Source organism: Takifugu rubripes, chromosome 5 (assembly GCF_901000725.2).
Source record: "Takifugu rubripes chromosome 5, fTakRub1.2, whole genome shotgun sequence".
Lineage (NCBI taxonomy): Eukaryota > Metazoa > Chordata > Actinopteri > Tetraodontiformes > Tetraodontidae > Takifugu > Takifugu rubripes.
Genome location: NC_042289.1, coordinates 1,687,098 through 1,714,974, shown reverse-complemented (window position 1 = coordinate 1,714,974; position 27,877 = coordinate 1,687,098). Strand labels below are relative to the sequence as shown.

At 45.5% G+C, this 27,877-nt stretch overlaps 1 protein-coding gene across 5 annotated transcripts in view; it reads left to right on the top strand.

Moving 5' to 3' along the window:
* grin2ba (glutamate receptor, ionotropic, N-methyl D-aspartate 2B, genome duplicate a) overlaps window positions 1-27,877 on the top strand; it is an 86,528-nt gene that overhangs the window by 3,868 nt on the left and 54,783 nt on the right. For all 5 annotated transcript variants that reach the window (XM_003964280.3, XM_029835981.1, XM_029835979.1 and 2 more), the window contains exons 2-3: window positions 1,851-1,958; window positions 19,010-19,630. In XM_003964280.3, coding sequence (XP_003964329.3) covers window positions 1,932-1,958; window positions 19,010-19,630 — 648 coding nt within the window. In that variant the 5' untranslated portion in view covers window positions 1,851-1,931. The remainder of the gene's footprint in view (window positions 1-1,850; window positions 1,959-19,009; window positions 19,631-27,877) is intronic.

The following is a 27,877-nucleotide window of genomic DNA, read 5'->3' as shown; positions in this document are numbered from 1 at the left end:
ACAGGCCAGGAGAGGAGACAGCAGGGGCTGAAGAGATTCATAATCCCATCTCTTCTTCCCACTGATTCGCTCTGTTTTTTGCTCTCTCGTGTGCTGTGCGACGCGTATCCGTGCGTCTGGCGCTGGGCATCACCTCTTTCTCCATACAACCACGGGTAACCTTCCCTTAGATACCTGCACACACCTGCATCGCCCCTCCAGGTACACACCTTCTCCTCCCCCAGCCGCTCTGTGGAGGAGCCAATCGGTGTGAGGGGCCTTCGGAGGTGGAGCCGGATGCTTATGTGGGACGGCTTAAAAAGTCCGTCTTAATTTTATTGGCAGCTCACTCACTTCAAGCGAGCGGAATATGGGTCATGATCTGATATAAAAAGGCTGCTCAATAATTCATTTGAGCTGATTAAGAGGACTTGTATCGACACAGACAGTGGCCACGGGAAGGGACGGGCGCGTACGCAAGAAAGGCAACATCCAGAGCCCTTTGTGGGATTAATGTAAGCCAAGACGATCCGAAGCAGCCAGGCCCTTCCAAACGAGCGGCGTGAGCCCCCTCGTGTTCTCATCGGCCCAACGTTCCTCTGTCTCGGCGTTGACCGTCGAGTGTGTGCTGCGTTGTTTTGGGTTTTGTGCGTGTGGCCCATCATTCTATTAAATATGGAAAGTGCAATCTGTTACCCTGCAGAGGCTGCTTTATTATTCATTGACATATTTCAGTTAATTATTCATTCACCTAAAGAACGGTCCATACTCCCCTCACTGTTCTGCACTCGTATATAATCACTTCAGTCCTCTGAATGCCAACACAATTCTATTTAATTACATTAATCCATTCATTTAGCTACCTTTTTGCAATTGACAGTCTTTCATGAAGCTATTTTACGTATTTTAGCTGGATTAGCGTTTCTCATGCAAATTAAAAGTACTGATTAATTTGTAATATGGTTGTGTGAGTTTTGGGTTGAATTCTAAATAAACGCAACAAAATTTTGAGCTAACAATTCGGATGAACTAAATTCCTTTCAGCAAAACTCTTTTTTCCATGGTGGGAAATCACAAATGGCTGCTTAATACTAGTGTAATTTCATATCATTTGCGTGCTTGTTCATATTTAGTGTAACGTAAGCACCTAAAGTTATCCCACTTGCAGCTTTAATATGTGGTATGTTAACAGCACAGCACCAACATTTTTACTGGTGAAGGGCCCAAAATACTCCCTGGTAGTGTTCATGATAGATGAGTTATGCATAATCTGGATTAATGGAAGCTATTTATTATTCTGATTTGCTACATACTGTACTTGGAGGGGTTTTTACAGAATGAAGGCAGAGACAATTTAGTACTACAGCACATTTGGAGGAAATGTATTATTTATCAGGTCGGCCTGGGTTCTCTTCAAATCTTCGAGTTTTATCGCCCTCGGTAACGGCAGTTTTCAGATGTATTTAAACAAATTACGGGCTGGGAAGAATTCTTTTATTCCGAGAAAAATGTCCCTTGGATTGAATTTGGTTTAGTAATATGTAGGCTGCATGCAGGTGAGCTGGGCGCAGGTCAAAGGTCATTGCTTTATTAGCGCCTTTCCAACTGTGAACTGTGTGTGACCCTGGGTGTCATAATAGCACATCAAAGGCGTTGGGAAGACAGAAGGGGGGTGCCGTTGATGCTGGTTTTGACCTGGCTCGGGTTTAAGAAGCGTTTGGCCTTGACAGCATCTTTCCCATGTGATTTTGTCTTCCTCCATCTTCCCTGTTGTAGCCACATTCCAAACTCGATCGGATGTCATCATTCAGGTATTTTTGAATCCCGCATCCAACCGCTAAACAGATTCTCCCTTTTTTCCCTGCACGCAGTTGAGCCTTCCTCAGTCTGAGGCTATGAGAGGAAGAGAGGAGTCCCAGGCCGCACCATCATGCTACTTCTGAGACGCCGGGATGACACTTTGGCTGGAAAAACACAAGGTAAGACATCATCTTCTGTGAGCGCGCCGCTCCTCTGAAGCCTGGCAGCTCCAGCCACTTTTCCTGGCCGTGCGTCTCCTGTCAGATTTGCTCCGGGGTCAGGTTAATGGTTCAGGGTGCAGGGCGCAGAGACAAATGGTTTAATCCCGGCTTTTTAGTGCAGCGGCCTGTTTAATTGGTGTCCGTTCAGCCTGACCCAGCACTTATTGACTGCATGGCCATCATTTGCATGGCTCTGCAGGCATCGATCAGGCAATTAAAGGATGTGGTGGATGAGATTTTTTTGGTGGCAGGAGTGTGTGTTTGTGCCGGCTCGTCACCTGCTCATCGGCCCGCGCGCGTGATCAGAGAAAGCAGAGCAGGCTCTGGAGGGAATAAATGGACCCTAATTTATCAAACAGACTACAACCACGGTTATTTTTCTTCTGCCCATCACCTGATGGCGGCCGCGTTCCTAATATCAACACACCTTCGACTTTGATCCTCCCCTCATCAAATGGATTTCTCTTCCTCCTCATCTACCTCCCTCTTCACTCCTTTCATCTCGTCCCACTCACTATTAATGAGCCACCACGTTCAACGACGGAACCTCTGTGCCGAGGAACCACATTACTTCTTGCTTCTTCCTTTGATGGGAGGCTGCGGTCGTCGCCGGGGCGAGGGACGGTCGGAACGCCGCGCGAGCGCCGCCAACGCTGCTGTCACACACACACACACACACACACACACACACACACACACACACACACACACACGCACCTTCCTTCTGTCCCTCTCCTTCAGCCAGCTGCAGAGCGACGCTGCAGCGCCGTAATAAAAAGCTCGGCCCTTCCGCCCGCCGCTGGCTGCTGCCAACGCTGACGCCGCAGATTCCTCCGGCTTGCGTCATAAGATACCGCCACATTGATGAATTAACAGCTCCGCCTTTTCTTCTCACCAAAGATAACAGCTTCTTGTTCTTAACCTTTTCATAACCTATCGAGACCGAAGCCTCCGTCTAGAATAATGGTAAAAGCGAAGACAGATTGGACCGATGATTCTTTAAAAGCTCCGTCTCCGACACTCGCACAGCTAACCTAAATGTCAGCACACTTCAGCGCTGTTAATCAAGTGCTCTTTGCTCTCATGTTTCGGTCAAAACCAATTAAGAGCAGACTGTTATTTATGCCGTCATCCGACACACATCTGCACTAAAGTTAGTATCAGTGGGGCAGGAAACGTAGTATGAAATATTTAAGGATCACCTCGCTCCCGCCGCTGCTCACACGCTGTAATTAACGGCAGATTTATGCAATGGAGCATGAGATTGAAGCAGAGAGATAAATGGAGGTCTCGTGAGTTTATCGGCTTTCCACCTACAGCAATTTACTTTTCTCCTTTTCTTCTGAATATGTCAGTACACCCTTAAACGCGTCTCTCTTTTTTTTTGGTCAAATAACTTTTTCTTTAATAGGAATGGAAATGAGTGCTAAAAGAATCTCCTTGCTGTTTTTTCTCCCGCAGCTTTCTAAATTAGAGCAAATTCACCAGTCGGGAAGTTCGGAAGCTTTTGATAAGAAAAGGACGAGAGGGAAGAGAGGAGGAGAGAAAGGGAAGAGAGGAAGCTGTTTCTGGGGAATGTGGAATTGACGTTAGGAGCGCAGCTGCGTGTTTTCCGAGCAAGGCGAAGGATTCAGTTGCCCTGTCTATTCTTTTTTTGTCACCGCATGCATATGGAGGCGGCCTGTGTAGACGCATCTCTAGAATTCAATCGCTCCATCCTGTTCAGCGGGAACGTGCCAGCTCCCCGATCCCACAATGGCACGTTTGTGTTCCTCCCTTTTGGTTCATTTTTGACCTTTTCTCCTCTCCTTTTTGACCTTTTGTCAGTGGGATCCAGTGTTACTCTTGAACGATAGCAGTCGCTAATCTGAAATGAGCGTGTAAAGAACGGTCTTGACAGGAAACGAGAGAACGCAACAGAGAGATGCAGGAGCCACATAATCGTCTGCGCAGTCACAGAAGTCACCTGGAACACCACGCGGATCTGATCATTAGCCGAGCGCCGCACTTTGAACATTTGCTTTGGTGGCATCTGTTCTTTCCTGGCACGTCCAGGGATGCTGCTGATGGGGGGGGGTTCTGCTGTTTACGCTCCAGTTGTTGCACAGCTTCCACGCTGAAGCAAATAACATACTGATGGAGAGGAATTAAGGTGGAAAGATCTTTATTCCTTTATTCTTAATTCAACATGAAACATGGAGAACTCCTGGCTCGAGCCACTAAAATATGAGACTTTTTAAACTCTTTGCCCTTTTATTAGCCCAATGTTCCTGTGTAGGAGCAGTGAGTCAAGTAATTGTTGTAATTAGCAGCATTTCCTGTATATAATGAACTCACTGACATTCAACAGTCCACCTGTGGAAATGGATGTCACCCTGTCGCTATGGAAACTGAAGTTGCATTCCAAAGTTTACATTTACCCGTTTCTGCTATACTGTTCCTATACCTGATCGAACCCTCGGGTACGGAGCACGATGCCTCACCCGCAGCGTAACGTCCATACCGTGATAGATGTTGACCCAGTTTCTACACATATAAATAGACAAACACACAAAGAGCTGAAAGATCGAGTGAGAACTGTTGGCGCTATGAGTCTGTTTTCGGGTTTCAGTTGACGTGTTCTTTTCACATCCTCACAGAGAGATTTTGGAGTGGAAACTGGTGCGTGTGTGTGTGTGTGTCGCTGTACAGGCCAACACACTTGACAGAAATGGCGACTGGAGGTGAATGTGAAACGGGATTTGTTGCGATATTGTGCTATTTTGCGGCCCAGATTGAGTTTAGACCCCATAACTCTAGAGCTCGCAGTGACTTGGTGTTGTCATCACTGATTTAAAGGCAGGTCCTCAAATCCATCTTTAATTTGAAATAATTACACCTGTGTCGCAGCAGATGATTAATATCGTACTTAGGGGCTTGATGAATGCCTTGTTGTTCAGCAGAAGCAGCAAACTAAATGATGGCCTCCAAACTTCTTTTTCTTCTTCTACACTAAGTTTAATTTTTCTTTGCTATTATGAAAGCGCCGCCGGACAATAAATCAGTCCATACCAGGGAAATGGAATAGCTGCCGCTCCTGCTACGGAAGTGCACGGGAAACCGTCACTGCAGAGACCACACATGCACAAAAAGCTCTATCTTTAAAAAGCCGTTTGTCATGCTGCAGAGACAAAATGGTCGTGCACGGGCAGCGACCTGGCGGCCTCGCTGGTCACGCTCACATCTGATCTGGACAGAAGCGGCATATCCTGACCCCACTGCCGCCCAAATGTCACAGCGAACGCTCACCTCGCTTGAGGCAAAGCGGCGTCCGGCCGGTCTCGGAGACCCCGCCCCCCCCGCAGCCTTTTGCAGCCAGTGAGTTCAGCAGAACTACAAGTGTAGCTGACGACCTAAAGCCTTCGATGGCCCAGACAAAACCCGGAATTCAAGGCAACAAGGTTAGAGAATAGGCTGTTCCAATCTAGCGCGTATAGGAATAGAAGAGGCTGTTTTTTACAGCAAGCGGACAGACAAAAGCGCGAGCGAGGGGACCGCGACGTGCGCTATTGTGAGCGACACAAATATAATAGGTTTGTCAAAGTCTGACTCATTAAACTCAGTGGGCACAGCTCTCCTGGAGCCGTTTATCCTCCAAGTATTCAGCTTGATTGTTCCAGTTTGCCGTCTTGCATCGATCGCTCGGGCATCAGACTTGAACAAGTATTGAAATCGAAGGAGCTCAAACTGACTTTTGCATCACAATAATTACGGAGATTTTCAGTCGCGACACAAATGAGAAGCCCGAAAAGAAGGAAAGTAAAGGCATAACTGCTGGGATTTAGATGAAAACTGATGTTCGGTAGCAGAACCAGTGACATCACCTCTGGTCGTGTATCCCAATAACAAATGCTGTTTATTTCTGTCAGATGAGACAAAAATCACCCAGCTAGCTGCAAAACTATATTTGTCTTGGTTTTTCTCACTTTGAAAACTGCCGATTATATTTGGATCTCATTTTTCAGCAGCAGCACCAACAGCATAACAAGGGGACCAGTGCAGCCTTGTTTCAGATACAGCTGGTATCACATAGCAACAGCTTGCCAATTATTCTACAATGAGCTGGAGGCATGGTTTTGGTGGCTGATGTGACAATGAGGAAAAGTCAGAGAGAGATGATTGTAAGAGAGAGAGAGTGTGTTAGTTTTAATTGTCAGTAGAACTGTGGAAATGATTAAGGTGTAATTTCCGATTTGGTAGCGCTAGGCTAATAATGAGAACTATCCCAGTGTTGGGCAACAGCAGCCCAATAACATGATTTATATTTAGCAATAATCTTCTATTTAATTGACTAATATGGCTTCTTTATATTATATAGTTACATAACGTGACACTGTATAAAGAAATTACTGCAGTAATCTGACTAAAACTGCACTTTAACTGCAAACATGTTGGCCTGGCTGAACGTAGTGAATGATGGAATTAACTCTACATGGCAGCACAGTTGGAGGAGCTGAACGTCGTTGTAGGTCAACTGGAAATGGCCACCAATGTAATGGTGGAAGCACGAAGAATAAATGGGCCTGGACTGAGTAGTTTTAAATCGCCCTTTGCAATCTCAGTTTATAGTAGATCACCCTTCCAGATACATCTGAAGGTAAAAGCTAAACCAAGGTTCTGTTGTTTTTTCCCCCCTATGCTGTGTGTAGGGATCAAGAACTAGCTGAGGTGCCAACACACACAGAGTACAGGGATTTTAAATGCAGATTTAGCTGGTGACTGTAGAGTACCAAGCTAGGTCATTTAAAGTGTAAAAGATGTTGTTTACCTGTGTTTTTATGTAACAAAAAAAGGAAATCAATGAATGTTAGGTTCAACCCTGCTGGGGAGTAAACAGATATGTAGGTAGGTGTTTGGGATGCATGGTGTATCCAGAAAAATCACATAGATACAAAGAGCTAATTAAAACTGTTGGCATGTAATTAATGATCTTCATCACCACATCTGAGAACACGATCAGATGTTGGTTGTATTATTGATACTGTGCACGCTGGCTAATAGCACAAGTGTATTTAAAAATAGGGGCGTAATCAATTTCTCTTTTCATAAATTTAGCCTTTTCTTCCATAAACAACGTGCGCAGGTGTGGATCCAAATATGAGAAATACCAAAGCACGTGTGCGTGCATGATTTAAATAGATGCAGCGCTCTTTCTGCTTGTGTATCTCAGCATCAGGCAACAAAGTGTGCATTAACACACACGTGTTCTATACAATCATTTAGAGTGACTGAGCTGGACAGCTGAGCGGCTAAAAACACGCACATGCACGAATGTGTCAGAAAATTTCAGCGAAATCCTCCGAATGGACGGTGCTTCTATGTTCACTTCAACAGGGGAGGAGCTGGGGCTTTGTTCTTATCTGCTGAAATCTCTCACTCTCTCTCTCCCGTGTCTGTTTCCTTTGTTCTCTTTCTGCGTCATCATTCTCATCTCATACTTTCTCACTCCCTCTATTTTCCGCCATGCTCCCTCGGCGTTTATCTCTCCCCTCTCATGCGTTGTTTTTTTTAATTAAAAGCTCTCTGTATCGAGAGTCGCTGCTATGGCGGTGATTTAAACGGAAGGGTTGACATAAACTCCACATTACTGTCAGACCAAAGCAAATTCCATCAGCCATGGTTAAATTTGCGGCGCTGGCCATTTTCCAAAAGGCTTTTTATTCCAGGGCCAACATCTGTACCCCAACTCTGCCTTACTTTTGCTGCCACTGGACTAACATGTTCATGTTAGCAGTTAGTAAAAAAATTGTATCCTTTTTGACAACATTTAGTCACATTTCAAGCTACCCACCATGTATTTGTTCAGTAAATATGTCCACAGATTTAAGAAACAACAAAATACACTTCAATTCCATCAGAAAAGTTGTAAAAGTTGAGCACTACTGTAGCTTGCGATGCTATTTTCGGTAGATAAGCATAAGCATTGCTTGCATACAATAAAAACAACCATACCCCAAAACATTTCTCTGCAGTAAGTTTTCAATGATTTTCCTGACGTAAAGCACGTGGAAACAAAAGGTTAAATCCTAAAGCGCAGTGAGGCTTTTCCACCATAGCGGCCTGTTCCAAACCCAGACTTGATTAAAAATATCTAAATATGGCTAAATTAGGTTTTTCAGCTGCGTAATCCCTCCTCCTTCGGCTCCCTTCACCTTTCCTTGATGTTCGTTTTGACACTTTTGCTAGCATGTCTGGTCACACGGAAATCTCAGACCCTTGTTCTCGTCATGAGCCTTTCGCTCCTCCTCTGTCCCAGCGGAGTCTTTCTCTCTCCGGGGCGCTTGGAGCCTTTGCTGGAGTCTTCAATCAAGATGCTACTCCTGGCGCTATAAGGCAACTTTTTAATTAAAACTGTGAGTCAGTCCTCCCTGATTATGAATTGTGCTCTGCTGCCACTGAATAAAATATACACGGCCTTCTCACTCTCTTGCTTTCTCTCCCTTTCTCGTTGCTTGCTGCATTGTTTTCTAAGAGAACTTTGAGACATGTCCACTGCGGGCCTTGCTACAGCCACTGAAGGCTGCCATCATTGCGAAATAGCCGTGAAGCTTAGCAGTTGCATAAATTTAATAACTCAGTATGGAGACTCTGGCGCCACTGGGGTCAACACCATTATATCACAGGAAACAGCCCAGAGGACAGCGGCGCTCGCCGAAGCCCCACGACCAGCGCGGCCTGTTTACCCCACGCACCCTATTGACGGGAAGGAAAGGAGATGTGTGGCTGAGCGTTCAACGCATCTGAGCTGAAAAAGAAAATAGGGTGCTGCTTTTGTGTGACGAATGAAGACCTGGGTGGGAGACGGTGGATGTCGGATCTGCGGGACCAAACGGTAGCATCAACAGTGAAAGTGTGAATATATGCATGCAGCATATGGAAGCGCTCCAAAGAATGTAATACATGGACACCCAAAAAAGGTTACATCGTAAAAGCTTCACCAGATTGGCAGTACATAAGCCGAAATTGCCAAATGTAGCTGGGTGTAAGAGCTTATAGTGGTGCTGCGTCTCCTATTAGCGGGAGCAGGGAGGGAAGAGTAACTGGGATGCAATCTTAGAGCGCTGCGAAAACAAACTCATGAATGATAATGGGTCGCTAATTGAAGGTACTGAAGCGATTCCCTCCACTGACTGATGCTGCAAATGGAGTCGTCTAGGTAGTCATGGTGACGGGAGCAGAGGGGGCTCCGGAGGCCTCCTGACCCGTGTTCGAGTCAGATCCTCGTTTACACGTGCTGCCGATAGTCAGCGCCGCCATTTGGATGGATTCAGCCGCATGAATATTTATGAGCGATCTGTTTGCAGCCGGGCGCGGCGGAAGTGTTTGAAGAGTCGGTGGCAGTCAGGGTTTTGTCCTCTTCCAAAACGGAGACAAGCAGGTGCAGTTTACGCATCATGTTGGCATTGAAATGCAGAGTATGTGTCTTTAGCAACAGATGCAATGGAAAAATGAGAGCTGACATCATTAACGTGGATTATCTGCAGTAGGCGTGAGCAGCGGAGCGACAGCCGTCCTCCTCTGCATGCGCTGCAACCACCACAATCCATCTCACAAATGTGCGTTGGTTCTGGTCTGAGGAGACGGCAGCCCTTATGCCCCTTTCTGTGGGCAGTTGTAGATGCTCTTAGGGTTAAGGGGCTTATAGAGCTCTGTAAATACCTTCAGGGTCCCTGCTGAAAGCCCAGAGAAAATGGCAGCACTCCTGCCTCAGATGGCTGAATCCATCCTTGGGCGCCTTCTAATCATGGCAGGTATCATGGCAGGTATCCGTGCGCGGGACGCGCACGGATACCTGGTATTAATTGAAATGTGTAAAATTAGCAACAGAATTGATAGCTGAAAATGGAAGTCATCAGTCAATAATTCCCTTAAGGGGAGACGGTGGAGACGGCCATCCTACAGTGTGTTTGCAGATGTGGTGGGAGGCAGAGGAGGCTGTAAGAGAATCGGGGGGGGGGGGTGACTTTTACCTCCATTGCTTTGCTGATAGGTTTGGTTTTGCGCAGTAGAACCTCCAGTTATTTCTTTTATCTACTCTGAATTCCGTGGAGGGTAAAATAATTGTTATTGTCTGTATTCTTTTTAAACTTTTCTCCATCCGGTATACAAGGTTTCCTTTAGCAGCGTCAGTGTGTATTGTTCTGACAGACATGCTAGTCCCCGTACTCTGTGGGATTAGGCCATGTTGCTGCTTAATCATATTTCAGGGTTTGGATGTATCTAATGTGCTCACGAAATGCTGGTTTCCTTTTGATTCCTAGCGAATAGCCTCGCTCTTTAAGAAACAGACCCAGCACAATATCAACTTCAGATCCTCACAATGGAGACGTGCACATGCCTCGTAAATGCGGAGACACACACTCAGCCCCAAACAAACACTTGCACACCTGCTAATCCAACGCGGCAGAATCCGGGTGCCAAAAATAACATGAGATGGAGGACAGATTATTGTGGCTCTAATCTATGAAAAGCTCTCAATAAAACACATTTGAAGTGATTACCGCGCGGTTATTTGCACGAGGTTACTCAATGCACCTTGCATGTGCTTCCTGTCCCCATCCTTACCTTTTGTCAAACAATGGCCGCACAGCTCCTCGCCACCTTTTATTAACAGGGATATGAGAATCTCACTGTTCGTGACACAGACAGACATGAAAAACTGTGTAATTGTTTTGCGGATTGAGAATAGACAGCAGGATATGTGGACATTTATAGATTTTCATCAGCATTTCATCATTTCAAGCCAAACTGAGTCAGCTTCCAAATCTTCCAGCTGGTTCCTCGAGACTCAAATGCGACCCTTGAAGCAATGTTTCTTTTCTTGAGTCGCATATTGGTCCAAAACAAAGCCACAAATTTCATATTAATTGCTCTTGTGAGGCCATTGCCAGTTTAATCTTCTGATAAATAACGATCAATGACAAATTTCCCGCCTTTTTTGTTCAACATTAGCACATTTCTGCCACAGCGGTATCTTAATGTTGTGTACTCTCATCAGAATCAAATCACGACCCTACATTCTCTTTTCTTTCTCAGTGTCCATAGAGCAATATGACTGTCACCAAAACAAATCTGTAGGTGTCTGCTGCAGTCACAGTCTGGTGCCCTCACCCATGTACAGGTGTGTCACAGTGACGCACGGACCGAGTGTCCAACTCAAGTCAGACGAGGACAGAGGAGGACGCTGACGGCTCAGATCAGCCAGCGGGAACATTAAAACGCAAAACAAAAGAAAGGAAAATCAGGATGGCAGCCGAAAAAGAAGGGAGCGGGGAGGGAGATTTGGGAACGGAAGTCACAAATCATGGAGAAGATTAAGCGTCTCCTCTGCGAGGCGGAGGAGGTGTAAATAGAAACGTGTCCCTGGGAGAGATCCTGCAGACCCAGTGCTTATCTCTCCAAGTGTTGTCAAAACACATTTGTCAACCTGAAGTGTTAACGTGTCGTTTTGTCCGCGGGAGCCGCTATGCAAAAGCCAGCGATGGACGACGGACGGACGGACGGACGGAGACACGCGGGCGCGCACCCAGAAAATGGAGAGCGCTTCCTCTCCGCTGACCTCTGGCTTGATTGAAGCGCGCGGACGTGATTGTACATTATCTTTGTGGGACTTTCTTCACATCCCCACACAGCCGCAGGCGCTTTAACTCCTTCAGCAGCTGCCGCCTCTCAGCGAACAATGAAAAGCGCTTTGCACCGTGTTGAATTAGCCCCGTCCTCTTCTCCGTACACCTTATGGAGCCCAACTGGAGCCAGGCCCTGCAATATAGCCCGCATCGATCCTTTCATAACGAAAACCTCTCACTAGAGTCAGCTAACAAATTAGCTGAGTACGATGTTTTTCTAATTACGTTTTGAAAAATAAAACCTTCCCAGCCTTGTTTTTCCTTTTTTAATTTGAGTCATTGTGCAATTGTAAAGTACTGACTGATAACACGCTCCTTCAACCACATTCTGCAAAACTCTCTCTCTCTCGCTCGCTCGCTCACACACACACACACACACACACACACATATACTGTACTTCTATCTTTGTGAGGGCTTTCATACATGTAATACATTCCCCAGCCCCTTACCCTTACCTTACATAACAACTTAACCCCTAACCCTAAACAAGTCTGAACACCCAAACAGACCTTTGAGGTTGTCAGAGCTAGTAAAAGATGTGTAATGTGTGCGCGCACACACACCCACACACACATGTCCTGGCTGCACGCAGCTGCTCCGATTTGTCTCATAAATTTCAGCAGAGTCGCACCAGACCGTCTCCACAACAGTTGTAATGTTGTGATTTCCTTGTAATGTTGTTGCCATTCAGCTCAGAAGTCTGTGAAAAAGCAGAAGGATTGAACAGTTTTGCTGTAGAACAGCTGCACTATTCAGAACAGTCCTTTCAGTTCAGCATTTCCATCACCGTCATGCCGCTCTTTGGACGTGTTCCCTGACTAGATGCCAGTTGGGATTCTACAACCCTCATTTTTTTCATACGAGTGGTTCCTCAAATATCAATTCATCGTCTGGACTAACTATATGATTTGTCTGTTAAAACTCAGGGTCTCTGCTAGCGAGCGAATGTCTGATTCATCTTGTCATCTTAAATCACATTTAAATTCCTGTTGAATTTCATGTCATTTTGCTGAATCATGGGAATTTATATAAAAAAAGGATGAGCTTTGTTGGAAAGGAGGTGGCTTAATGAACGGCATATTTCTTTTTGCTTTTTGACGAACAAAAAAATGGCAGCTCCAACAGATGAGCTCGATCTGAAGATGCACCACGATCCTGTGACTGAAATGATCACTAGGATGTGCATCAGTGCCAATACAGACCGGCTCTCAACTGGTGGAGCACCGGCATTTCCTGAAATCAGCAAAATCCTTTTTTTTTTTACCGCCCTTTTGATTTATTATGAGAGAACGACAGAGATGATGCATCAGGCAGAAATGCCACACAGATCCTCATAAATGAAGAGGGGAATGGCGCAGAGGCGTAATCATAGACCTCATTTGCAGCAAGTGACTGTACTCCCCGCCAACTTTCCCCCTGCCATAATTATGCCTTATATAGCATACATCATGTGTAATTATCCATAACTTAAAATCAAGCAGTGGCAACGTTCACTGTTTTTGTGGGTCTTTATAGGCGAGGGAACTTTCTGCTTCGTCCTAGCAACTTTTTATATTGACAAGGGGCAATTTAAAGATATAAAAATGGGGGAAAGAAGAGAAGACAAATAACCCGTCATACAAGCTGGGACTGGAGGCGCCAGCGAGCAGTTCAGATGGTCTGCTGCTTTCCCTCCCACACGTCACACAGGCCGCGCGTGCAATCATCTGCACCCCCGTGTCTGACTGTAGCGTGGTCAGAGAGGTTGTCCAGGTAACGCTCCCTTTCATCACCTGTCGGCTCTCCTTCTGGGTCCGTGCCAGGTGTCGCCTGAGCTTCTCACAACTAAAAACAAGCACCCTGAATTGTGTACGGGATGGTGGAAAGCGCCCCCAGCTGCCGTTAGCTTCTGAGTCCTTTCCTTTATCAAATAAGGAACCAAACCGCTATAGAGCACTGGATTTAGCATGTTCATCAGTGATTGGAGGCACAGGGCTTAAATGCAACTCTTATCTACTATTGTAGTACTTAATTACTTCTATTTTGTCTTCTTCCACTTTACAAAAAAAAAAAATTACGCTGTTATTTAATGCTTTTGTAATATTATTGCAGTAAAATTTGTTGGGCTTTATTTCCCCCAAATTAACAAGAGTATCAAAAGTCATCCAATCCAAGTATGTGCGTATATTTAGTCTTGATAACGCAGAACATTGTTTTATTAGAACACATTTCACTTTTTATTTTTACACTAAAAAACATGATGATATGGAGAGACCATTGTCTATTGTCTGCCGTCCACCTAAATGTCTCATCTAAAAAAGCTTATTAGTCATGGTGATCCTTCACGTAAATAACACCATCGACAATCCTGACACTGAGCGCATAATGAGAAGAGGCCAGTGACGGAGTGCAAGCACAAAAGAAGGATAAGTGGCGAGCGAATTGCGAGGAATTGTTCCAATGATGAAAGAGGAACAGATAAATATAGTTGAAATGAAAGACTGAGGGAGAGAGGGAAGAGGAAGGAAGAGGGCACCGGGTGCTTCAGCGTCCCTCTTTCTTCTGGAAATAGACACCATTATGCCTGCGGATTTGTCCTGCATGGAACACGCGTGGGACCTGGCTGGTCTGCATCTGTGAGGGGGCAGCCGAGTGGCTGCTCCAGGACCAGAAGGCACGCACCTCATCACGGCTCGCTCCCACCTCCACAGCGGGCCGCTCGGACCGGCCCCATGAATATTTATCAGAGCAGTTTATAATGAGTACACACATTAGGCTCGCCCTTCTCCTCGTACGTATTACAGGTTTGGCTGGGGTTTCAGTTTCGAGCTCATCAGCATGCAACGCGGGCTTTCAGCGCCGTGGCTTGGTCACTTACCCCGGGGCGGCCGCGGCTCGACTTCTCAGAAGGCTGCCACAGGCGGGGAGATGTTTTTAATAGTGTCATCTGCTGCCCGCCATCCAATCGATTTCAAAGCGAGGACACGGCAGCACTAAGTTAAGCTCTTTTTCTGCCAGTCTTCATTTGAACAAACTAACATAAATGTTAGTCCCCCATTAGGGAGAGTGTTTTGACAAGCTTTCAGGCTAAATCCATCAGGCACGTGCGCGCTCAGCGGTAACACCTGTCCTGACGTTCACCCGTGTGTTGGGGTTGGGCCTCTTCAGCGCATTCATGCAAACTTGCTTTTTTCGTTCCTTTTTGTCATCGCAGAGCTTCAGCGACTGACCTGCCATCTATGAGCTGTCTGCTGCCGACACGTGCAGATCCACTGTGATCTCCTGGAAGGAGGAAGTGAACAAATGGGATGTCAGCTTTGCGCTAAAGCTGTGTGGATAATGGATATTAACGAGCGTTAAATAGTTTATTGTCCATTTGGACCCATTTGGCTCCTGGCTTTGTTTTGCTAGGGGATGTGCCGTTGTGGCTTGGGTCCAGTAACACCAGTTAACATATGACCTGAAAACATGTTGCATGCCTTACAAACCGGATGTGAAATATGGCCGCAGAATTTAAAAGAAAAAAGTTTCTCATCCGCTTCTCACGCCAACACCCGAGGTGTGATCCAGCTTTGGGGAGAGGCTGTTTTGGCATGCAACATTTTAACAACAAGGCTGCAGCAAATGCCATTTCAATCAATCTTCTGACTTTCTCAATTAGGTGATTCACTGTGGTGCGTCTCCTGAAATGTCAGCCACTAACCAACAGTGACATCAACGTCTTATAATGAGAGATGGGATGGAAACGCCAGCCTGCAAACATCAGTCTCCTCCATAGTCGGTTTGCTAATTCCACATTGAGCTTCTTCCGTGGACTCTGCTTCAGAACGGTGATGTCATGTCATGGAACTTAAGAGTTCCGGCATGTTTCAGGAGTGCCACGACCACTGGGAACGATGTGCGGACACAATGGTAGAAGACAGCGACAGAATGAGCTCAGGTGGATTACATGCAGGTCAAGTTTCCTCACAAAACATAGTTTAACTCAAAGAGAGAAAGTATAATTTAGGACGAGACACCAGAGGATAAAAGCACGACAAGAAACCACAAAAAAAAGGGATTTTCCATCCCACTGTTCCATTAGTCCGTGCTCCAAGTCCCCGAGTTGGATTGATTGATTGGTTTATTTTTAACGTCAGATCAGTGTCTGGAAAAAACGGAAATAGGTGTAATTATATGTTGCTTTTGTCATTATTTTATTATAAGGCTCGGCGTAGGGGGGAAGTGCCCATCAACGCTGTCAGAGGTGTCACATGCCTCCCGTTATCTGATCGTGGGTGGGTGCGCCTTAGCCTGTGGTCCGGAGTTTAGACTTCAGGGACATCCACTCGTGTGTAACTGCTCCGTGCGCGCTGGTGTGCCTAATGGAGCAAATGGTGGGTGAGATGTGAGGCTTGGCCGATGGAGAAATGAGGTCACTTAGTGTCGTCGCCTCACCCGCGTCATCTTGTGTTGGACACACGCCTTTTGTGTTTGTTGCCGTTGACCCGATGCGACATCTTATGAGGTCTCACCCCTCCGAATGAGCATCGGTGTTAGGCAGTGCGCTCGCTAACACGTTTGCGTGGGTGTGCGTGGGTGTGCGTGAGTGTTTATGCGTGCGATCAGGTCACAGGCCTCTAAGTTGATCTGTGCAGGGGAGACGTCGGGATGTAAAATAAACCATAATATGGGAGGCTGCATTTCAATGAGACTGTCTGTTGCAAAGAGCAAGTGTGTATCTCTCTGTCCGTCAACCGTGTCTCTATATAAGCGCACATAGGCCTATTTTAATTGTTGCCATGGAAACAGAGTGCTGCCAGAGAAGTCCACATTCAAAGAGGGCATCGTTGTCTCTCTGTTTCCACTCTGTCTCCTTCTGCAGCTTCTCTCTTTCTCCCTGCGCCGCTTTACTTTTGTTGCTTACCAATAAGGTCCTCTTTGGGATCACAGGCCTTTGTGATTCAAAAGCAGCTACAATGTCTACATATTTTTTTTTAGAAACTATGTCAGTTCTGATGTGAGTTTGTATGTGGCGAGTGTTGCACCTTCCAACTCGTTCAGAAAGTATACTTCTTTCAGAAAATATATGATGGGAATTAATTGATCTGCTCCCTGTCCATATTTTTAAATTGCTGAAATATTTTAAATTCTTTCATTAATAGTAAATCAGTGTTGTCAGCTTGAGCACGGCGTTTTTAGTCTGCAATGTTTTTACTCAATATTCTACTGAGCATTTTGAAAGTCTGATTTAACCTCAGTCACTTAGGTCATCTGGCCAACTCTTCTCATCACCTCACTCATGTCAGGAAGGTAAAGGCGACTGTGCCCTCCTTCCATTTGCTTCCACGACACTCTGAACATCACGGATGTTACATGAGATCAGATTTAATATGATGACAAGTCCTCCATACCTGCAGTCTTTTCCCTTTGATTTGATCTCCATGCATTGCACTTGTATCCTACTCTTTTCTATTTCTGTGTCTCTCCCGGCTGTAAAAGCACTTCGGGTCCAACTTTTGTTGTTTGTAAATGTGCTGCACACACATTTGACCCAGCTTGGAATGTAAGAATGCTCTTCTTACGCCGGATCTCTTGCAGTAGATTTTCCTGAATATCGATCCGTTGCTCCAGTTCCTCGTTTCATTTTGTGCAGAAAATCTCCCTGAACGCTCTAACTGCAGATCGCGCGCCTAAATGGCCCTTTTTCCTTCTCCTTCCACCTTCTCCTCCCCCCGTCTCCCATCCTATTATGCCTCCTCTCCCCATCCCTCCCTCCTCCCACCTCTCCATCCTTTCCTGCAGTGTGGCGCGCAATCGACGATTAACACGGGGACCTGTAATTAGAGCTGACGAGGCTCCAGTAATTAGTTTTCCCTAAAGAAGTTGTTCTGTCATCTCCGCATACATCCCTTTATCCTTCCCTCCATCTCCTGCCTTTTTTGTCTTCTGCTCTGTCACTTCCTGTCTTATTAGCTGTCAGCTTTACAATGCGTGCTATTGTTGTATTGTTTTTGTTTATCTCTCTCAGTCCCATCAGCCCTGTTAAAGAGTCATGTGTGAGATATACACACAATACACCGCTCACAGTAACTTTCACGGGCAAGTACACCCCCACTGTTATGGGTCTCTCTGCCCACAGGAACGGTAGAGAACATCTATTCCCACCGACCGTACACCTACACCTTCTATATGCTGAGAGACTTGACAGAACACATGCCCTCCCACACACTCACATCTAAACATACAGCCAATTGTGATGTTTCCAATTGTGTAGTATTTTTGTGTATTGCATTTCACATGTTTTTTTTTAGATTAAGATTATTCAAATGCATATTGTGTCATTTAATCCTGCAAAATTACAATTAACACGAGTTAAAAACATCAGGTCCTTCTGTAAAATGCCTGAAACTGAGAAAAATGACACGTTTGACACTAAATTCAGAGATTTTTCTCAAAAGAGAAATGAAAGCCCTTGTTAATTTTTCTCATTCTGGCACTTGCTCATTTCCCCTCCTCATATTTTGGCCCTTCCTCTCTGCAGCCCCATCAACAGAAAGCTCTAAAAATAAGCACAGTTCACAGGGTGTTGCAGTGAGAGATACGGTCAAGTAGAAAGTGCCCGCGAGGTGGAGGGGCAGAGAAAACGTGCTAAACCAGGGCAGTCGGGGTTGTGGGGGGGCTGGGGCCGGGGTAGGGTATCATATCAAAGTCTGGCCAGTCGCTCTAAGCGCCACTGCTGTCAATCACGTAATCAATTTCCGCGTCAGTCTGTCGGTGTCTCAGCGCAGCGCGTCACTCATCTCGCTCCAGCCAGTTTGTCAGTCAGTCAGGATCTGGGATAGAGCTACACCCCCCACCCACCCCTTCTCGAATCCCGCGATGTCCTCGGTTGCCAGCATACCAACATCTCATCCAGAGGGAGAGTTTAAACCCCCCATTATATATTCCATAATGTTCCATCGGAACACGGCACGTTCATTATTAATCCACGCTAGGTCATATGTAAACTACAATATACACCACCATCGGAGCGCACATGTGTGTGTGGTCGTGCAGTATTTATACGTGTTGAGTGCAACCTCTTAGTCCTCTGAGTCTTTAAATCCTTGTTTTCCACAAGATTTCTCCTTTCTCCTTTAGTCTTGCTCCGCAGTGGCTCATTTTGCAGGACTGACATGCACTGATTCATACCATGCTTGTAGCCTCTCGGCTATTCATTTGGTTCAATCAGTGTTGGGTAGTGCTGTGTTAACCTCTATCTCCTCTGCAGATCCCAAACCTCCACTTGTCTTCCGTTGCTTCCTCTCATCACCGTTCTTTATCTTGGCCTCTCATTTCCTGTTTTGGCTCTATCTAAATCTCCTTATCTGCTGTCTCTTCAGGTATTACTCTCCCACCCCTCCATCATGTCTGTCTGCGGTCTCATGTCCCAGCCGGGGGCCTCCTCTATCCTCTCGGCCACCAAAGAACAAGAGCGAAGGGCCCGACACCTGCACCCACCCAATCTGCCTCTGCATCGACGCTCCAACGCCTCCCTCTGCCTCTCTGTCCTCCTCCTGCTGCTATGCCTTCTACACCTGCCCCCAGTCTGCCACTCCAGGAGAGAGAAGGGTGGGGGCGGAGGAGGAGGAGGCAACCACTACATCCCCATCCCACAGCCCCCTCCCCATCACATGGCCCTGCCAAACTTGCTGCGTGGCCTCAGCATCGCTGTCGTCCTTGTGGGCAACTCCAGTGAAGTGGCGCTCGCCGGGGCCCGGGAGAAGGAGGACTTCCTCCACATGGCCCCGAATGTGGAGGTGCTGACCATGAATGAGACGGACCCTAAAAGCATCATCAAGAGCATCTGTGACCTTATGACGGAGCATTGGCTGCAGGGCGTGGTGTTTGGGGATGACACCGACCAGGAGGCCATTGCTCAAATCCTCGACTTCATTTCAGCCCAGACTCACATCCCCATCCTCGGAGTTCGTGGGGGCTCCTCCATGATCATGGCTGCTAAGGTATGATACTAACTGGTTGAACAAAAACTGGCTGCAAAGTTACAGCTCAGCACTTTGCGTTCAAGAGTAAAGAGCTGATCAGCATGTGTCACTACTTGCCCAGGTGTATTAAAATGATTGGTTTAAGAGGCTTGAAGTCAAATTTATGCTGGATTTTGTTTCGTTTCTTAGTCTTGGCTTTTGTTTTTGATTGTATTGATGTAAAATAGATTATATTTGGAGCTCAACGTGATGGGAGTGTCCTCAAAAGTCTGTTTTTCCCTCTGGTGGTAGGTTCCAGTAACAATAATTAGTGTTTTGTTTAGGGTAGGACTAGGATGGCAGTGAAGGATATATGTCAGCCACCTTTATTTACGCTCAAAATCACTATTTGTTCTGGTTAGTTCTGATTATAGATCTCTAGCAGTATTTATTAGAGGTGTGGTTTGAAACTGTCTGCTGCCTCATTAGCTTCATTTTCATTTGTCAAGTCCCTTGACCTCTGGTCCGCAGACAGACAGGGAAGAAGAGAGAGAAGCAGATGGACACAGAGACACAATACCAGTGTGAATTGCCTGAAAGTCCTATCTGAGAGACACCATGAAAGCAATGCCGTTGCCAGTGACAGGATCAACTGGAGTTTGCAACAAACCAGAGAGCTGGATCTCTGCAGATTTATGAGGGCTTGCTCAACGGGATACAGCAATCTGCTGCTGGTTTATCTGTGTCTGCCTGGGATCTGTGCTTGGACATTGGTCCACAAAATCAGCTTATTAATTTCATAGTTTGTCCATGAATCCAGCTGTGTTAACACTTTTAAATGTTTTGCTAGTATATTTCTAAAAAAGGCATCATGTGTAATACCGTTAAAAAAAGTAAACAGGGATAGTGTCGGGAATAGTTTCCTCTTTTAGCGTCGCTGCCTTTTCTCATCCTTCTGACCCCCTGGTGTCAGCTGGTCTTTGCACCAGCAGAGACATGAGCGGCAGTGATGTAGCAATGCCAGTGGCCACCGAAGAATCTCTTTTCTCTGTTCCGCCTCATTAGAGCATTCAGGGGTGAAATGGCAGGGAACCATCCAGTCCCATTTTAAATTATACTCCTCGAAGCAGACACGCAAAAACTGCTGAGCAGCGCAGGGCCTGAAATCAAAATGCCCATGCGCATGTCCTTCACCCCCAAACCCATTAGCCCCTATGCTAAACCCATATAAATCTAAATCTATGTCCTATCTAATGGCATGTCATTCATTAAGCATCGTTGCCCTCAGCACACTAAGCAGCGGGAAAGATGAGTATTTTTAGTGGATGTTTAAATGGATTTCTTGCCAGCCGCAACGCAGACTTCTCCTCTCACGAGAGCTTCCTTCTGGCTGCCACAGCACCCAGGAGAGTGAGGATGGGACTTTTTAGGGGTCTGTCTCCGAACGGATTTGTATCAACTTAATGGTCTCTGAGGGTGAGTGATGGGGGTAGAGTAGATCAGATGGTGAGGGTGAGAATTTAGTTTTGAGCGACGGAAGCCCAGACGGGATTCTTGATGGTCACCACACTGGGGAAATGTAAGAGGAGAGGTTGGGAGGGGGAAAAAGCAAATGGGAGATGAAGAGCGACTCTGAGATGGTAAAAATCTGAACGTAATAAAAGTGATGAAAGACTGTAGTAAAAAAAAAACTGGGCTGCATTTTGTTTTATAAGAAGTTAATGTCTCACAGAAATGAACATAGAAAGGATGGAAAATAGGTGTGCAGTATGATTCATCAGCCCTCATAAGCACAGATACACCTTTAACCTGAACGCTAATCTGCTATTACAGCTGGTGAGACAATCCCAGTCTTTATATTACGCATCAGAGAGGGTGATAACAGGAAGCGACAAGCGAGGTGGAGCATGCAGCGTTTTGACTTTTAGTGTGGGCTGAATAGAAGACTTTGGTGGGATGGTACAAGAAAATTCCATAAAATGTACCTTTTGGACTGGACCACTGTGGTGTGGTATGAAGAGTCCAATCATTTAAAAAATAATGAATCTGCTACTTGATGTTTGCCCTAATGGAACACAAAGATGGGTAGAGCGTAGTGAGTAAAGTCCACAATTACTGCTGGGGCGCGGAAGCATGGACGTGTAAATCCAGAGGTATGAGAGTTTAATAGATGAAGAGATGGGGAGATGAAGTCAGATTACTTGTCCAAAGAAGAAATGTAGTGGAGGAAGACAAAGGCAGGGATGGAGCCAAAGGCTAGATACATCTACTTCAGTGAATTAGATCAGTAATGATTGAGTGGACAGTGAGTAACACCCAAGAGAGCCCGACGTGGATCATGTGCATACTAAGATTCCAGCTGGTTATATGCACCAAAAACCCAGGACCTGATTTAACTTGAAAGGTCCAGAATGATTGAGAACAGCAGTTATGAGGTTTTCCCAAGTCTAACTTTATGTATTAAGTCACACAGCTTAAATTAAACCACAAATTCACTTCAGTTTGCGGATAAAATTGGGTAATATTTTATCAGTTGAGAGGGGGAAAAAAGAATATCTACCATTTATGTGTTTGTTTTTGAACTATACAAGATTAAATACAAGCTCACACGATGTGTTTGCGGTCAATGATGTGGAAGGACAGAGGCTGCTTCTTCCCTCGCTGCCTGAAAATGATGCAGAGAGAAAGAGGACGAACGGAAAACGCTGGTGCCCTTGAACATCTGCTGACGTGGGAGTGTTTGCACGTGTTGCTCCCGAGCCAACATGGCCACAGTTGCCAGGTTTCTTTGACAGCAGTATCGTTCTTCCCGGTGCCAGCCTGCTTGTTGTCCATGTCTAGTGTTTGTTGTTTGATCAGCGTGATCTAAAGCTTTGGATAATACTCATATAATCAAGACATGGTGACCCCATTCTCCTGTAAGGTGTGGCTTTGTGGTGGTACAAATAGCTGTACAAATCTGTGGCTGATCACCCCAGGGCCTCCACATAATTCGAACAACAAGCTAATCTACAAGAAGAAGCTGCTAGTGCTCAACATGAGGAGACTGATAACATCCACTCATACACAGGACGTGAATGCAAGATAGATAGTAATTAAGCTACATCAAGCAACCCTCACGACCTGAGGGAAATATAGGATAGACAGCATAATATGAGGACGAGTCCTGCTCATTAAAACCTATGCAGACAGCTAACAGTGCCCACATGTTTTCATATGTATGGGAATATGCCTGTTTCAAGAGAAATGAATGCATAATTATTACATAGGCAGGATCAGCACCAATCAGCTCATACTATAAATACAAACAATGGTGGTCAGGCAACACACACGCACAAAGAATTGGTTCCAGGCTGCTCCAAGAGCAAAACAGAACAGTGCGATCAATTCATTGTGGCTCACAAAAAGAATCAGGCCTTTCCACTGTGGTCGTCAGCTGGTGGGTGTCCAAGCCAGGCGTCAGGAGACATCCTGTGCATGACCGTCGGACCGTGTGCACGAGGCCCGATGCCAGAACGACACTGGTGCGGAACGGTGTCCAGGGATAATTGCAAGTATGACCATGGAATCACAGCGTGGGGGGTTCAAAGGAGTAATTAGCATCATTCTCATTTGCCCTCAGTATTTATGTTTCGCCTACATTTATGTGGAATGACAGTTTCTGATGAATGTTCCTTGTGACTGTTCAGCAGCACCCTTTGGTGCAGCAATCAGGGAGGTCCTGTACTCTGAAAATGAAATGTGGCTGCTACCACTGCTAAAACATGGCCACGATTAGAACTATTTGTAAATGATGAGAGAGTTTACAGTGAGTGTTCCTCTGCCGGATGGCTCACTGCGTTTTCTTTGTTTCTGCTTCTCTTTTTTTCCCTGCTGCTACAGTCTGGTTCGCATCTCTTTTCCCGGATTGTTCAGTTCATTTACGGTTTTTGTAGTGTTGTGGTACAGTAAGCCCCTTTTGATCGCTGCCCGGTCCGTTGTTTCATCCTGGTTATGTTCCTTTTCTTCTTTGTGGTGTAATTATCTGCTATTTCCTGAGTTGGTACCAAGGCTTTGCTGCCAGTTTATGACGCACAAGCGTCTCCCTCGGTGTCTTTCCCATTTTTCCTGGAGCGACGTAAATGCTCAAACATCAAAACTGGTTTTAATTCAAACACTTTGGTACCAAAACCTGTGGTGCATCTGATCAATGGACCGTTATTTGTCTACTAGAGTGACAAATATTGGTCTTACTGGTGGCAAATCGATTAGATAAATCTCTCACTAAATGGTTGGGAAACCTTAGATCATGGAAAACGGCATAAGCTGAGCTCAAATGCTCTCAGCTATCGCTGACTTAAGTGTACATATATAAAAAATGACCCTTTTATGTCATTTTGTGCCCTATATAGTGATACAGGCAACTTTAATTCCACAAGTTATACAAGTTATGCAAAATAAATGTGTTGATGTATTATTTAGGCTTTCATACAGTATTTTTAGTACTTGGAGGAGTAATGCGCAAGAAGATTCACATGAATTATTGGTTCGTGTAAAGTGTGGAAACGTTGGTAACTGTCAGTGTGGTTTCAGGAACATCAAAGGAACACCGTCACATCGGTACAAACCACGCTTTGATGCATCCACAAGGTTTCCTGGTACGGTCCAAATGTCCCATTCCCGGACTCTTCACCCATTTCATTGTCCTGGTTTGGAAAATGTGACAACCAGCAGTAAAGTGTGTGTGTTCCCCTTTTTTCTTTTCCGCAGAACTAATGAACGATAGAGAACAAGGAGGGCAGCGAAACATTTTCAGAGTCCTAAATTTATGTGTCCTATTTTCCATCCCTGTTGGTCTCAATTTACTCTGGACATTTAAAAATGTGGCCAATTTTAAATCCACCCCATAACTTTTCTTTCCACTTCATCCTCCCTGAACAGCAGCACTTTCTTTGCCCCCGCACGTTCGTCTTCATCCATTCTTCCTCTGTTTGTCATCGACTTTCTTTGCCCCCATACATGGGATTAACACGAGCAGGCGTGTGCTCAGGGCAGGCAGATGGAGTCATCTGGAACAGGAGTCGATGGTTGGGATTTGACCGGGGTCTCTCTCGTTTCTCTGTTGTTTTCCTCCTGTGATACGAGGCAGACGTGCAGAGTCGCATCAGATGTCCACTTCTCAGCGCCACTCATTTCCCTCTCTTATACTCAGACGCCTCTTTGGTCGGGGTGATGTGTGTAATCCTCCCTCCTCTGTTCTGCCTCTTCCGTGGTGCGCTGCATGGCCTCTTCTGTCAACCCTCCTGTAACTCTCGTCTCTCAGGACACAAGCGCTACAGCCCTAACTGGTCTCCTAACATGACCTCCACTGAGACACCCGCTCCTCCATTTTTCCTCCCTTTTTTGCTATAACCTTAGCACAGGATTTCTATTAGCCTCGCATTGCCTGGAGGAAGTGACGAGCAAATGGACCTCTATCTAATCGCATGTTGAAATAGTCGGATTTTCTATTCCGGATTACAGAGTATAAGTAAAAGCTGTCGTGTAATTAGCATCACCTCCTTAATGAGCAACCCCAACCATTTTTAACTCTTGCCCAGTTACAGAGCTCCCTTGAGCTCCTGGTGACAGAGGAGAGACACAGCTTCTGCCATATGGACTCGACATCTCAGTCCCCTTCATCAAAGTGTCCTATTAACACGATGTTGGTGCTACATTTTAGTCTGATACATGATTAGATGTCATTAGATGTCAGCTCTGTAAACATTTGATACTTGTGATCACTTTAAAGCACTCGTAACAAGCCAAGCTCATTAACTTCTGCATCACAGTCATCGTCATTATTACAAATATCTTTATTTAGAACCAACTGGGTGGATTTATCTGACAAAATTGCCAAAACAAAAAAGAATGATTTCTTGTTATTGGAGATGAGTGCAGCAGAAGTTTTGGCTCCAATGTTAGAATATTGTATAATAGTTTTCTGCTTTAATGAGAGCGAGAAGACTTATGCTGAGGGGTGAGTTAAGCATGTTTAGAGAGCTCTACCTGTGGAGGATTATACATACGCCATTTTCATCCCTGCATTAGTACCATCAGAATGGTGATTTTTTTTTTTGTGTGTGTGTTTAATTCACTCAAAATGAGAAGTGAAACTTCCTTTACAGGGCTTGATTAGAAGACTCTGCTATGTCTCCCTCATTAATCAACTATTATCAGCTCAGGAACGCATAATTAGAGAGGTTGCATTACAATAATGCTTGAATATTTATGTGCAGTCATTAATTTCCATTAATAATCCATGTTATCAAAATGTGCATCATTTTCTTGCCCCTCCCGGGTTCCGAAGAAAGTGGTCCAAAACACTTTAGAGTTTTTTTTTCTTTAACTATTTTTAGCGGCGCGTTTTAAAATTTCTAACCAAAGCATCAATGTACTTTATCCCACATCATTAAAGAATCCTTTATAAACATACCCACATTAATATCACCTCCATAAATAAAGCAGTATAAGCAGTCAGGTCAGATCTCCACCAGTAAGCCAACAGTTTTTAAGGCCACGCAATCTGCACAGCTGCCACACGGTCGTGGAGCTGTGGGAGCGAGCTGCCCTAATACGGATGTGTGTATACCTGCAGATGCTTATATAAACTCTGCCGCTCTTATCCAGGTCTCACATGGCAGCAGAAAGACGGACAGAGACACACACACATGTGGTTTAACACACATGATTTCCTCCCGGAGACACATGTCAGGTCTGAAAACAGCCCTGTGGACCGCCGTCAACACCCCAGACACCCTGTTAGTTCAGCTACACACAGCAGGACAAGCAGACCCCCCCCCCCCCCCCCCCCCCCATCCTCGTGGGTTGTCTGTTTTAGGATTGCTCCGAATTCATCATTTTTGTATTGCGTAATGCCCAAGTTAAGTGCTCTTTTTTGTCATAAAACAACCCCCCGACACATTTCATAGATCATTTAAAACGGATCCCAGAGCCTTCCGGTTTTTACGCATTCCTCGCCACAAGTGTTCCACTGGCTGCTTAATAAAAAACCCCACACGAAACACAGAAACATTCTTTTTTCTCAACCCCATTCTGTCTGGTTGCATCCCTCCTTGTTTTTTCCCGCTGCCTCTCTTTCTCACGTCATGTGAGTTGAGGCGAGCTCCTGTGTGTGATGAATGTAAATGGTTCCCCTCCCTTTACCTGTTCTCCCAAATTAAAGCAAACACCACCTCCTCCTCAGTCTGTACTCCCTCTGTCTGTCTGACTGGCTGTTTTTACCCACCAGCCCCGCAGTCCGTCCTTGCACGTCGATCGACGGGCTCTCTGCCTGGCCTCCGGCAGCCGTACGAACGCTTAGAAATACAGTGTGAGTCAGACATGAAGAACAGACAGTGGTGCGAGATGAAAAACACACCTCCAGCATGTCCGACGCCTGCCCCCCATTTATACTACAGCAGAAAAAACTGCCAACACAAAACAGCCCTGGCTCGCGCTCCTCACCTTCAGAAACACGTTGAGATTTATGTGTTTGTATATATAGGCTGTGCATCAGTACTTATTTTTTGTGGCTTTCATATTTTGGCAGATCACAAATTGCAAGTGGGATTTAATTTAATGCACCGCAGCACTTTTATAGACAGTATTTTTTATGAAATGGTAAAATGTTCTTGGCAGCGATTGGGCTCATAGACACAGTGGAGAAAAGACGTTCGGTTTGAAGTCTTGTGATTGTAAATCCATGCAGGGAGTTCAGACGCATTCTTTTCACGCAAACATGCAGGGACAATAGAGTTCTTGTATTTAGCTTGTATTTAACATTCGATTTGAAGCAGTAATTACGATTTTGCTCAGTTTTAGACTAACACTTCCACAATGTTATCAAAATATAACCCACATCAACATCATTTTTTAAGTTATATGGTTTTTAGTAAATGTTATGCTCGTTAAGCCCATCACCTTTTTTTCTTTTCTCTGAAATAGAATCGTATTAGTTAGCTGTCTGGCTTCTGTATGTTTGGCTGCCCTGCACTCCAACAGAGACTGATTAGCATTAGCAAAATCAAACACACTTAATAGACATTTATTGGCACAATGCAGCTGGAGAGGGAGGTGGGGAGTGTTTTAAACAATGCATTATGCTAATAAACTGAACACTCTGTTCTTGAACAACATCATCAACAACCCTCAGTCCATGCAGGCATCTACAGCCACTCGGCTTCAACGGGATCCTGTTTGAACGTAGACCTGTGCTCGATTCTCATCCTGTTATGGACGCCGGCCAGTCAATAGTAGCGCCTTCCC